This window comes from Carassius gibelio, chromosome B15, assembly GCF_023724105.1.
Source record: "Carassius gibelio isolate Cgi1373 ecotype wild population from Czech Republic chromosome B15, carGib1.2-hapl.c, whole genome shotgun sequence".
Taxonomy (NCBI): domain Eukaryota; kingdom Metazoa; phylum Chordata; class Actinopteri; order Cypriniformes; family Cyprinidae; genus Carassius; species Carassius gibelio.
In genome coordinates this window covers 11,560,715-11,575,115 of record NC_068410.1, presented here as the reverse complement: position 1 = coordinate 11,575,115, position 14,401 = coordinate 11,560,715, and the positions used below count along the sequence as shown (strand labels likewise).

Here is a 14,401-nt window from a genome sequence, read left to right as displayed (position 1 = left end):
CCTACAAGAGGCATATGTTAAAAATACGACTTGGCAGGAGCTTGCGTGGGGGAGAATACAGATGAGGTGTGTTCGAGTGTCTGGCTTTGGCGAGGCACGGAAAAGCCATGTCTGTGAGGAACTAGAAGCGACGTGAGCCTGTCAGCCGTGGTCCCTCAGATAAGCGGAGAAGATAACGTGTGTGATTCAATCAGTCAACAGAGACTAGGGCTCTTATTTTCTGCATTAATTAGTCATTTGTTCTAATTTATTCAGCTAAAGCTTGAGGTCTTATCAGAAACTGGACTGCAGAGAGTTTGTTTTTGTCACAACGTAATTGACTAGGTCATTAACATTTGAAAACTTGAGTAAAATGTTATGGTGAGAGGAACTGAAATATTCAATATATTTCTGCTAGGCAAACACTCTGGACACTGAGATGCTGGCAGAATCAAAAGTCAGCAAAGTTCAGATCAATATTTAGCACAAGAGCAAGATTTTATTACATTGTTTTATCTGTGGCCAAGTGGGTTCATGACTGTTTTATATTATTGCGGTTGATGTTGAAGAGCTGCACAACTGGCCACAGCTAAATACTAAATACAAATACTAAAAACTGAACAAAAAAAAAATGATTTAGAATACCAATGAAAACGTTCTAATTTTACTACTACAATAGGCGCGTTTCCATTTCCATTTTCAGGCAATGCGAAAAAGAAATAATAATTCACAAAACTGCAATTGAAACATTTTTTTTCGTATTTGTATGTAAAATATGTAAAAAGTCATATGATCATTCTTCAATGTACTATAACCTCCAAGAAACACTTCATATGTGGCCGCTCTCCAGTATAAGGGGCATTCCCTACCATTAATGCTTTACACTGCACACGTCTGCGGCACAGTGTGGCTCTGATTGGGCCACTGAAGCTGATTACGGCCACTCTAGTCAATGCTTGTGTTTATGCCAGCCAATGCCACGCACGTTTTTGAAGCGGCTCTCCAAAATCCGTCAAAAAAAAAATAAATCCCACCAAAATCCATTGCCATGACTTATCGTGAGAGGCAAAAGATTTGTTTTAGTCGCATAACATTGGTTAACTGAAGTGCTGTCATTTCGCAATACTTTTTTATCAACATTTTTAAAATATTGCCAAATGTTTGTGCAAATCTGTAACGGAAATGCGCCTAATGATACAAAAAAAAAAAAGGACATATCTTCTTTGATTCTACCCAAAAAATATTATTAGCTTTTCCACTTTTAAAGTGAAACTAGCTTTTTTTGTTTGTTTGTTTTTCAAGAAGTTAAAGTGGTGTATAAGCAATGTCTTGATTTTAAGGTGATTTCACTTAATTTAATGCTGTTTTATCATATTTTAAATATTTTTAAAAAAGTGGAAGTAACCCCCTGCTTAAGAACCACTGTAGTAAGCACATCTAAGTTGCTGATTCAGAGGCAGCACAGATGCACTGTATGTACTTAGAGATTCAAAAGCATGGGAAAATGCATAAATTAAGAAATCACTTCAAAACAGAGCTCCAGCTTTAAATCTCAAGTACTAACCTACTGGAGTCCAACATACTCACACTGATTGAATTCAATCAGTGGACAGAAAAGGAAGGTATAGAGGGCAACCCAGATAGAGGAGGTTGCTGGCTTCTGTCTGGTGTTTTTTCTCTGAGGATTCATCAGGCTGTTTCGGTCTTCAAACCCAACCTCTGCCAACAGGCCCCCTTACTCCTCGACTCCAACTTCCATCTGCTCACATAAACAATCACTGCCCTCAACCCGCTAATACACATGCAATCAAGATGATTAGGCAATGCCAATGATTGAAAAGTAATTACTAGAAATAGCAAATGAGCAAAAACAAAACCTCAGCCCAGAGCTGCTGCATGGGGATGTAACTGGCTCCCAAGGTGTAAGTTTATAGATTTACACAGAGTCTCATAAAAGTCTCCAAATCCCTAATCTGTCTGGTGTGGCTCCAGCTGTCAGTTACGCATATGATTCCTTAAACAATCAGTCCGTCATTTAGCTCGTCAATCAGGTAGTCCTCAGGGAAGGCATTTCAGATCCTTTAGATCATAGATTGATGAGATTTCTACCTGCGAGGAACTGCAATTAACTGGAGTGTCTGCTTTAAAGGTCCTAATGAGTTCCCATTAAATTGATTTATAGAATCATTATCATCTTGCTATGAAAGGTAAAAATGGTAGCATGAATAATAAGTCACATTTTTGAGAAGCACCTACTGTTTTCACCTCAAGAGGAACAGTTGGAATAAAAGCAATCCCTCAAAAAAAAAAAAAAAAAAAAAAACACAGAAAAACAGTTTAGAAGTCAGTCAAGTACAGCAGGTCACAAAGAGCTTGTTTGACTGATAAAAAGCCAGACAGTATTCAGAAACAAAGAATGAAAGCTACAGGTACTTCAGAGAATTATTTTTTTTTTATCATCACGTCTCTGGCTTATCTAAGTAGCTGTACTGCTGATTTTACAAGATTTGACATCAATGGACTTTATATAAAAGGACCATCAAAAAAAAATTCTAGTTTATATTTAATGCAGAGAAAGTATATTTCAAAGAAATGTCCATCATTCTAACCAAACATATTAAACAGTCTACTCTGCCAATAACTTTGCATGCCAAACAAACGGTGCTACACATGGAAGATGTGACATTAGAGCGTTGCAAAGCATGTTAAAAATGCAAAGCAAAAATATTTATCCATAAAAAATAAATGAAATAAAACAAAGAATAAGAAATTAAAATAAATACCAACTTATAACCAACTTTACCAAAAACAAGGTTAACTAAGAAAAAAAAACAGTTTGTTTTTTAAACTGATATCTGTGTGAGTTGTTCTTTACACATCTCACTGCTACCGACAATGTACAAATGCCTTTTTGCATGTGAAATGTCACTGAAATTTCACCATAATGACCACACCTAAGAATGTGACCGTTTTCATAATGCCAGTGTGTTTATGATGACTCAAGATGTTGCCTGCATAGAAGGATAAGCCAAATGTTCTGACAGCTAATTGTAATATTTAAAGGATGGATGCTGGAGGATGTAAATTTTAGGCAGGAACCTACAGTTGTCACTCAAGTGTTCCCGTACTGCACAGAAATCAATCAAGAATTTTACATCACGACAGGATCAGACAGCATCCAGACAGCTCTGCTGAACTCAAGCTGGCTGGAATCTGGACAAAAGGACCCCCCGCTAGCTGCACGTGAAAGCAGCTTCGGCACTGTTTTCTAATTAACATCAGTCTTTAGCGCACCAGGTAGAAAGCCCCCTATTTAAAACAGGCTAATTAATCTGGAAACCTGGAGTGCCCACAGACTTCAGTGTACCTCCATCACTTAATCCTGTCAATAAAATGTCTCAACTGTAATGACCTATGGGGAAATAAGATTAGGATTCAATATAATTAATGCTAAATTTAAAAACAGAGAATTTCAACTTGAAGAAAAGATTTAGAAGATATTAGGGCTTAGCGATATAGTTATAGATAGTCAAAATCTTTTATTCTTTTGATGCCTTTGTTTAAATGTTTCTATTTCAAATAAATGCTGTTCTTTTGAAATTTCTATTAATCAAAGATTCCTGGTAAAAATATATTATGGTTTTAACAAAATATTAAACAGCACAACCATTTTCAACAATAATAATAATAATAATAAGAAGAAGAAGAAGAATAAATGTTTCTGGAGAACAAAATCAGCATATTGTAATGATTTCAAAAGGATCATGAAACATAATATTATATAAATATAATGTTACACACTATTATTGTTTTTACCGTATTTTCTATCAAATAAATAGTCTTTGTGCATATAAGAGACTTTCAAAACATCAAAAATACTATACTATTATATTTTTTTTTTAAATAAATAGTTTATTTGATGAGAGAGAGAAAAAAAAAAGTGACTCAGATTAACCATTTCAATCAGTCATTGTAGCAAAGACAAAAATATGTAATAGCTAAATATAATTTTGCTATTTTTTCTGCATTTCTTTTTGCATATTTATAAGTGGGATTTTTTTCTAATGAAAGAATGCATTTTTCATATTTTGATTATAAAATAATTGAAGGAAACAAACTAATTATAATTATTTATTGAATATTTAAAACAGTTGAAATCAAAGCATACTAATGCTTACCAATATAATATAACTAATATACATCCTAATCATTGGACTGGCTCCATCTTAGATCTCTGATCTCCTTCTGTTCCAATGTAATGCCTGTAGGGAACCTCGATCAACTAGTAGTCTTCAGTTGACTGTACCAAAGACACGCTTAAAATCAAAAGGAGATCGTGCCTTTTCAGTGGCTGCTCCACAGTTATGAAACAAGTTGCCACCCCCAATATAAGAAGTGCCCCACATTAGGCCTGCACGATATTGGGAAAAAATTACATTGCGATATTTTATTTTTCTGCGATATATATTGCGATATGAAATCTAATAAAAAAAAATTCTTACAAACAAAAATGGAGTGAGCACATTTACATTCTCATATTAAATTATTTAAACATCGACACCATCGTGTCAACTGATTAATATGCGTGAGGCAAAGAGAGCAAGACAACGCTCGTGTTGTTTGAAGACGGTGAGCATGCGGCCGGGGCTCGCTTGGTTGCTTAGATGCCTCGGTGTTCGAGTTCTATGTTGCTTCCATACTGCTGAGTGGACGGAGTCATGTGACTACACACACTGTATTATGTTTTTAAGAGGAAAGTCAGGGTTGCTGCCACGGGGTTGTTTTTTGGTCAGATTTTTAATTAAAACGATCGCCCTTGACACGATTTTGGTGGAGGGGACACCCGACAGAGGACAAAACATGATTGGGCTAGTTTTTATCTAGTTTTGATTAGCTATAAGGGTTGTTTTGTTTCAAGGATCTGGCAACCCTGGGGAAAGTTTAAACAGGATTTAAAAAAAAATAAATAACTGACGTGGGAAAATTATGTCAGTCAGAGGTTCTGAATTTTAGTTTTGATAACTGTTCGATTAATCATCCAGCCCTAGTATGGGTTTTCAAGGTGCAAAACAAGGAAGATCCAAAACTAGTCTATTACTATTAACAAAACTGTGAAAAATATAGTGAATATTCAAAATTTACCCAGCTATAGTTTTATTGTAGAATCTATAGGATTGTAGAAATTGCATGTAGAATTAATATTCAATTTTTCGGTTTAATGAGTCATAGTATTAATCACAGCATTGGTCTTGAAAGAAGCATTTATGCATGATGATCAAGGGACCGCCTAAAGCTAACATCGCTTTCATCTTGCAGGAAAAAGCATTGTGGCACAAGACACTCAAAACGAAGCTGATAGGGGCTTGGTGGGGTCAACGCCTGCCTCTCACTTAGCTCATTTAACGCTGTCGCATCAGCTTAAGCATCCATCCCCCTGAGTGCCATCCAATAGACCAATCATATTGCACACAGGAGGAAAACAAAAATGTGAGAAAAGGCCACCTGAATAAATGAGGCGAAGGGTGAAATATCTTGAGCAATACTAGCATGCACAGTCTGAGCTAAAATGCCATAATGCCAAAAGTATGTGGAACCCAGGACAACAAACAGCTCAATAATATATGGGAATGTCATGTTGTTATGGAAATTGTCATCTGGTTGTGTGTTAGGCAGATGGATTTACATCACCAGTAACACTCAATATGGAAAAGTAAATCGATACCTAATTGCATATGCCACAGGCAGAAAATCACAGGAGAGAGTAAAATTTTTTTACATAAATTTGACTGCAATGTATCAGCTACTACACGAGCAAACCTTGCAGAAATGTACACCATCCTCCTTCCACTGAACAAATTGTAGCAGAGCTTCCAAAAACGAAAGAAGCACTGAGCAGAATAGATCTCAGCAGCATTAGCTGAAGCTAAAAGCCTCTTTAAATTTCACAAATGTATGGACGTTTACACAAAGTACATTATGTACAAAAAAAACTTAGCTTGAAAACAACTTCAAAAAGTTCCAAGCAGCAAGTAAGTGAAGAATCCTGATGTTTACTTCACTAATGACTCATGCTAGCTAACCCTTACCATTACAAGAACAGAATAGATAAGAACAAAGAGTAAGAAAAATCAATGGAGACAGCTGAGACATGATGCTGCTTAATGAAGCCTGACGTCTGTTTCCTCCGTTTTCATGGCTAAAATGAAAAATTACAGATTTGTTTGGCAAGCAGCTGGTTGAACAATTTCTGTGACATGGGTGGTTAATGTAAAACATAATGAGATGCATTATAAAATGCCATTTCAGATTACAGCCTCCTTTGTCCTCGAGGATATGAGAGATGTGCATTTGGGTCATTCTGACTGCTCGAGTCGGCCGGGTGAGGTTGATGGTTAGCTGGTCTATCTTCATATGTATCAAGACGGATGTCTCTGGCCAATGCTTCAAGGACTAGTTCACTTCCATAATAAGAAATGTCTGGTTATTTACTCATTCCAATATCATTCAAGATGTTAATTTCTTTCCTCAGTTGAAAAGAAATTCAAGTTTTTAAGGAAAACGTTTCAGAATTTTTCTCCATGTAGTGGACTTCTACCAAAGTCCTAGGCAAGTCATGTCAAAACAACGTTGTCGGATGATTTTGAAGTTGGAGAAGAAAATCAGATGAACTTCAAAACTACTTCTGCCTACATCACCGTTGGTCACTGTTGAAGTCCACTATATGGAGAAAAAAACCTGGAATGTTTTCCTCAAAAACCTTCATTTCTTTTAGACTGAAGAAAGAAAGACATGGACATCTTGCATGGATGACATGGATGTGGGTACCTAAATTATCAGGAAATCTTTATTCTGGAAGTGAACTAATCCTTTTATGTCTCTCATTACAAAAAATTATGTACTTTTAAGTGTGTCAAGTTTAAAATACTTTTAAAAACTGCATTTACATTATTCCATATATTCATTTTTTAACACATTTGAGCACTGTTGTGGTCTCTGTGTCTGTGTACAATATCTTTCCCAACCACAAAGTACAACCTAAATGCCCCATAAATACAAGTTCACCCAAAAATGAAAAACATTTTCTCATTCTCACGTTGTTCCAACTAGGGATGTCAACGATTAATCGATGTTCTATTAATTGTCGATAAGAGATGCAATCGATTAAGGCTATCGATGGTCGGTTAACCGATTCAATGTTGGGCTGCGTGCGGCTCATGCGCACTCAACACGTGCGAGCGGCTGTGAGTGACGGTGACGATATATAAAAGCATCATCATTCATTCACAATGTACAAATTAAGCTTTTAATGTGATTTAAACTTTAAAGTACATTAAAATAGAAACAACATAAAAGTTCTTCAACATTAAATGCAATAGAAATGTAGTTACTAATCATTTCATCAGATAACTGTTTTATATCGTGCGCTATGCAGGGCTGCGGGACACAGTGACAGGACAGGTAGTCTATTCATTCCTACAACTTGTTAATTCATTCCTACGAATTATTAATGTGGCAATTGTCCATGTTTCATAGGGGTGTGCCGGTTTCAGAATTGGTGATGACGGTTATGACGTGAGTCAAATGTGACGGTTCATAACATAACCGTCCGGGGGGGGGGGGGGGGGGAGGGGGGGTTTGGATAGCGTGTTTCATTTTGTTTCATATTGTCTCGCCACCATGCTAGTGGATCTGCCGTAGAGTCAATTGGTTGATCTTGGAGATAGCGGGTTAACTCCGTGTCAGGGCACGCTCTGATCGGTAAAGGGGAAGATATTTCAGACCTCCGTTTAGTAAGGAGATCTGTCACAAAACTCATCATCCGCGCCAAAGTTTTTTGAGCAAATATCAAAGCCGCACCCGCCCGCCATCCGCTGATTGTTTTGCGGTCTATGCTTTGCTGATGCGAGCCGCAAAAAAAAAAAAAAAAAGCCATTGTCTGTTCTAGAAAGGATGCAGCAAAAATATTTAATGCTAGAGTATGAGGCATATGCCTACGCTGAGTTTCATTTACAATGAGATGCGCTCTAGTTCACAGTGCACTGCAAGTGAACGCGTCGCGCTGGTGCTTCCATGTCACGGTTATCATTGTCTGCTATATTTGCTTTTTATTTATTAAAATACATGCAATTGGTTGATGAAACATCTATTAAAATTAAGATAAAATTTGTTCAAAACGAAATTCGTTTTTAAGAAAGGTTTTCTACAAAGCAAAATTTAATGAAGTGGTAAATATCATGTCTGACGATTTACAAAACTTCATTAAGTGGTAAAAACCATGTCTCCCGATATATTGCGCATCTGATGATCCCATCTAAAAAATGAAAATAATTTTTGATAAAAAATGTTTGTAAAAAATATTTTAGTGACACGGTTTTGGCGGTTATAAAGTTCTAATGACGGTGTTCAACTATAACCGCCGGTCTCACGGTTATATACTAACCGTCACACCCCTAATGTTTCATTAATTTTGTTCCCTAAATAACCCATGATTTAAGTGAAATAAGGGAACAAATTAATAAATCGAACGAATTCTTAATTCATGAAATCTTTAATTTCCCTTCCCATGTTTACCACAGTAAGAGATGCGAAAACAGTTATTAAAAGCGAAAGATAATAAAATAAACCTGGGAAATTAGAGGGTTAGACTATGAAGATTTAGGAAAAGAAACAATGCCTAAATATACTGAATTTGTGGAAATTCGTGACCAACCGGCAAACCAGAACAAAGCCGCGTAAATGAAGACTATGGGGTCCAAAAGCATGGTCGCGATCTAACATTTTCCAGTTAACCTATTATTCCTCTAATAAACAAAGCTTTTATACCACACTTGTCATAATCAGATCTTATCATTTCTAAATAAATAATTGCTGGATTCAAAACAGCGATTAATAGGCGCTGTGACCGACACATTCCTGGAGCATTCAGTTTAAATAGACCGTAGTATACCGGTCCACTCTGCTGTTATGCCAAGGACGTTTTTGCTCATATGAAGAGGATCATCTTTTCCGTCTATATGCGAATGCGTGTTAAGTACAAGCCTAGTTTACATTATAAATAATAGTTTAACATTCAAATACATTGCGAATATGGAAACATTTCGATTTGTGCCGAATGAGACATGAGCAATAACCTCCAAATAAATCTAGCCAAAGCCGCGCTCGCTCATCCTCGTCTGCACGCATGCACTGTCACGATCTAATGCGCTGTATGCCGGATTTTTAAAAATCTGACATTTTCTAGGACAGAATCCAGCAGGATCAAATTAATGTGAGCAACTGTGTTTTGGTGCAGCAGCGCCGATGTAGTTCACTTAATGTGCAGCGCAGTCACACGCGCTCCACATTTCGGATAATTTTATACAATAATGTCAGTTGAAAACATTGCAATTGTGCTTTAAAATACAACAACGAGCACCACAAAACCATTTAACGATGCGCGTTCAGCGTTCTCCGTGCGGGATTGGAAACTGTCAACAAAGTAAAATGACCTCAAAAGTATGGCGCGCTCTCTTCATTTTATCAAATGATCATAATCGCATCTATTCATTTTATAATCCTGCTACTAGCATTTTATTCAGACTAAAACCTCTTTAATTCAAGTGAGAAAGCGTTTTGTGTGTCTGTGTGGCTTTTGCACATCCTGTCATACCGCTGACTGCGTGCCTGCAATAGACGCATTTTGCAGTATTATGGTTAACGATTAATCGATTAATTGATCGTTAATTTAAACGACGATCGATCATGGAAATAATCGAAATTTGACATCCCTAGTTCCAACCAACATCCAAAGATGATTTTTTTGAAGAATGTTGGTAAAAGTTTTAGTGACCAAAAAATCTCTTCTTTTTCAAATGTCATACAGGTTTAGAATGACATATAAACTATCCCATTAGTCTCACACCATCAGTCTCAGGTACACTCAGATGTTATGAATTGTAATATACGAAGAACGATTAATGACAGGAACCATAACATTTCCATTTATGAGCTCTTACCCTGCGTCTGGTCGATGTGGCCCAGGGTTTCTATCTGTTCAACGAGATCATTAGAGTTCCACTGACTCATGCCCAGAAGCATGGCTGTCTTCCCTTCCAGCACCTCTGAAAGAAATCACACACAAACACACATTCAATGAGAGCAGCATATGAGGAGGATGAGATAATCAATCATTGAGCTCATCGGCATAATGCTATGCTCATTTCAGCTGGAATACAGCAGTACATCAAAGACTATTAAGATTCATCGAATTATCTTTAAATACAGCTAGAGCCATAAAGTGATGTCCGTCTAATGAGCACAGAGCGAGCGATCAACCACTCCGCCAGTACTTGTGAGACAGACCCCTGAATTCTTGATGGAGGACTCGGCTGTGTGGATTGCAGCGTGTGACAGCAAACTGCAAGCCCAATGCCATGTCGGATCTTGTTCGGCCGATATTCCAGTGTGGAAAAGAGGTTGTGACAGGGCTCATCTGCACCACCCGCTCGAGCCGATCAGCCCTGTTTGTTACATGCTATTTGCTAGACTGTCAATTGAATTGGTTTTTGAGTTGGCTCAAACAAGAGTATACAAACATACACATGCACGCTTACAAAAACAATGCGAGGGAAGCTCGGAGTTGAGAGACGAAGGGTTTTAAATCATAATCCAAATACTGGCAGTTACTGAGTCGTGTCGAATGGAACGGCGCTTAGAGAGAGCAGGGAGAACATAGATCTTCTGAAGTGTGAAATGTGCTTAGCACAAAGAAGAGCAACGACAGCAGCCGGTTCCTGAAGGAGAAACAACCACCTATTTCAGTAAATGAAACACAAACCGCTAACGCACAAGGCTCACTGAGAAAGAATGACAGCAAAAAGTGGGAGTTAAAAGGAGAAAAAGAACAATGTAAAAAATGTTGGGACATGTTTTCAGAAAGAAAGTGGATGAGCATTGCAGAAGAATTTATTTTAAAGTATTCAGTGTAATCTGCACAAGTATGAAAAAAGTTCATGTAATGTACATTGAATTAATGGATACTAGTTACTATGGAATTTTTTTGGAAAAGACGTAACAATGTATTTTTAGGGTTGTCAAAGTATTATATATATATATAAAAAAATATATATTCATATTTATTTATTTAGAAAACCATCTTAGACTTTTTTTTTTAATCTATCTTCAGATATTATATATATATATATATATATATATATATATATATATATATATATATAAACATTAAAACAAGGCAGAAAAGGATCAAGATAAACAGTTAAAATAATAAAAAGTTTATATTTATAATAAAATATAATAATTACTTGCTTTAGCTTCAGAAAGTAAGAATATAAATCACACAGTATTAACTTGAAACATCATCTTAAAAACGCTATGCAATTTATGATGCGAACCATGGTGAAAAACAACAGCCAAATCTGAATTTGTACACAGATCAACAATTTAAAAATGATCACAGAACAGTGTGCAACACTTCAATAGACTAACAGACAGAGATATTCAGCAAATAAATTCTTTTATTATACAAAACTCTCAAAGACCTCAAAGAACAGAGCTGAATTGCGTAACAACTGGAACACTGCTCACAGCTGGAGATCCGAAAGTCTGACCATAATTGCCCTGAAATGTATTGTTGAAGGCGGAGTGTTTGTTAAACAAGCCACGCTTGATGCTTGTAGCAGCAGTGCTTTCAAGAGAAAGAATTTAGGGAATGAAAAACTTCTCCTAGAATTTATTCTGCTGACAGTCTAACAGTAAGTGCAAAACACTGCCAGCAAGATAAATCACTTTCTAAGAAATTGTCTCTTGATTTACCCCTATACTAAAACAAAAGTTTTACTTCTTTAATTAGTCGGTCTCACTAGACAAACATCCTGACCTATGCCTTACAAAGGTGTATATAACATACCTGAGTGGCTCAAAATGTTTGCAAAAGTGCATGAAACAGTGATTGAAAGGAGAAAAAGAAGAAAGACAAGCAAAGTGCATTAAGGTGGGGAAACCTTTTGATTGGAGGTTAATAAGAGACTTTAAAAGGAATCTGAAACTAAATTTCACAAATTCTAGAAAGACCTGATGAGGTAATGAGTTCATGGAGGCCCAGAGCTAATCCATTAACATTCTTCAACTCTTCTTTTATTCTTAAATACAGACAAAAGATAGGAGTCAAAGGACAAGTCTGTGTGGGCTGAAAGATGGGCAAATACTGGTGGATTTCAGCTGATCCTATTTCCAATTCTCTCCTACGAACAGTATATGAACCACATTTGCAACACAAGCCTGTCGTGAGTCTATATTTTCCTTGTAAATTACATTTATGTGTACTTTCAAAGCAAGATCATGTTATTTCAAACAATATGACTCTTTTTAAGTGGAACACAACAGAAAATGTCACCATTCGCATTTACTGTACTGAACAAAATGCAAACCTACAGTCAGCTTTATTAAAAGTTAAGAGTAGTAAAACAAGGAGTATTTTTTAAATACACCGACTTCATTTTTTCACATATTTTGTCCAACTAATATTTTTTTCCATGACCAGAATATGACCATAGATGCCTGTGGCTGTCTAGAGGCAAAGAACATAAGACAGAATTGTCTTTCTGACACAGTTTCAGGAAAACAGGCTTTTCCTGGAGAATCCTCCAAATGAAGGTCTATATTTGGTTATGAAAATCAAACGTCTTGACCTTCCCAACACTGGGGTTTCAAACACCAACTCAAATACTAAGAAGAAACGTATTTTTCTTATGCGATTGGCTGTGACAGTTTTATAACTTGGAAAGTTGCATGTGAATTCAAATTCACAAGCTGTCATCTCTCAAATGGCTAATGATATTCATAAAATCAATACTGATGCTAAGATACTATTTTCAAATAACAGGGTCTTTATATTAAAATGTAAGGTAACATGATTTTAAGATGTGCTTTGTAATCTGACAGAGGTTATAAATAGCCAATTTCTTAGCTGATTTGTCAGCGCAGATGAATCATGTGTACAAAGGGCCCAGGGCTACCCGACTACAGAGAGCAAATCAATGCAACAGAAAACGCTTCAGCTCAAAATGCAAAGCCTGTGTAGGTAATGTTAATCAATTAGCATTAAGAGTCACAATGAATGACTGCGAATGCATACAGCAATCTGTCTCCAGCTGAAATTTACACAGTTTTAAATGAGGGTCCGACCGTATTCCAGGCTATACAAATGGACTCTGTTTAAGCACACTCTGACAAATCTCATTACTCAAATGCACACGCTCCAATAACAGACCTGAATTAACCTCCTTAGACATTTGCCAACATGTCAGTTAAAAACGATTGAGAATGCACTCATTCATAATCAAAACAGCTTTGTCCTTAAACACCCCATGACAACGCTTTTCCAGCACAGTGTTGAAGAATTTCCTACTAAAAGTTGGTTTGGACAAATTAGCTGCTTTTCCACTGTCGGGCCAGTGCGAGGCAGTATTTTAAACGGGCTGGGTAGGGCTAATAGCCTCGGACCTGTAGCACCTAGGCCAAAATAGCACTGCGTTTCCACTGTCGGCCCGCTTCACTAAAACCCGCCCTTAACACGCCTCTCAGGAACAACATCACACATGCCCATAATTTCACCAACAAAGAGAAGTTATCATAAAACTAATAAGAAATAGGTCACTGCATCTACTGCGATCACAAAACAAACATGATAAAAGCAGCCGTTTGTTCGCATGCTTTGAAATATTTAAATCCAAAAACATCAATGTTTTACTATAATAAGTGATACACTGATCATAATTAAATAATTTATCTCGATTGAAAATTAGTCACACAGAAATAAAACGTTACGAACATAGCCTGCTATTCAGTCGAGTCTGTTTCTGTTTATTTGTAGTCACAGTAAACTATATAAAACTAATTTAGAAAGAATTATAATTTCTATATTTTTATAAAAGCCCCTGAACAAAAAACATAGGCTACGCGGAGCTAAGCTCTCGAGACGAGACTAATGACAGGCTGACTATGTCTTGTATTAATTTTTCTGAAAAATCCTGTCATACGTGCACAAACTGACAGTCACCACTTATTAGCTACTACTAAATATTGTAGAGACGTAATTTTCTGTAAAGTTGCTTTGTAACGATTTGTATTGTAAAAAGCACTACACAAATAAACTTGAATTGAATTGAACAGATAAAATATGTACAAATAAATACACGATTGTGATAGAGAATAAGAAGCTGACGTTTGATTTCTTCAAGTAGTCGCATTTACCATGTCTACTATGGTAACGTCAGTGTGCAAAGTCTTCTGCATCACTTATAAATATTTCTACCTTTTATGGTGATTACAATCCAAATCGAATCAAGTTATTTCAAAAACGCTGCTGACTGAAAGTGAGTTTTGAGCTCAACTTATTTAAAAAAGTTTTTAATGCTTGTGTTAT

The 14,401-nt window shown here is 36.5% G+C and overlaps 1 protein-coding gene across 1 annotated transcript in view; it reads right to left on the bottom strand.

Moving 5' to 3' along the window:
• Positions 1-14,401, bottom strand: part of pitpnm3 (PITPNM family member 3) — a 72,889-nt gene that overhangs the window by 42,645 nt on the left and 15,843 nt on the right. Inside the window, exon 3 of the mRNA XM_052576392.1 lies at positions 9,975-10,079. Coding sequence (XP_052432352.1) covers positions 9,975-10,079 — 105 coding nt within the window. The remainder of the gene's footprint in view (positions 1-9,974; positions 10,080-14,401) is intronic.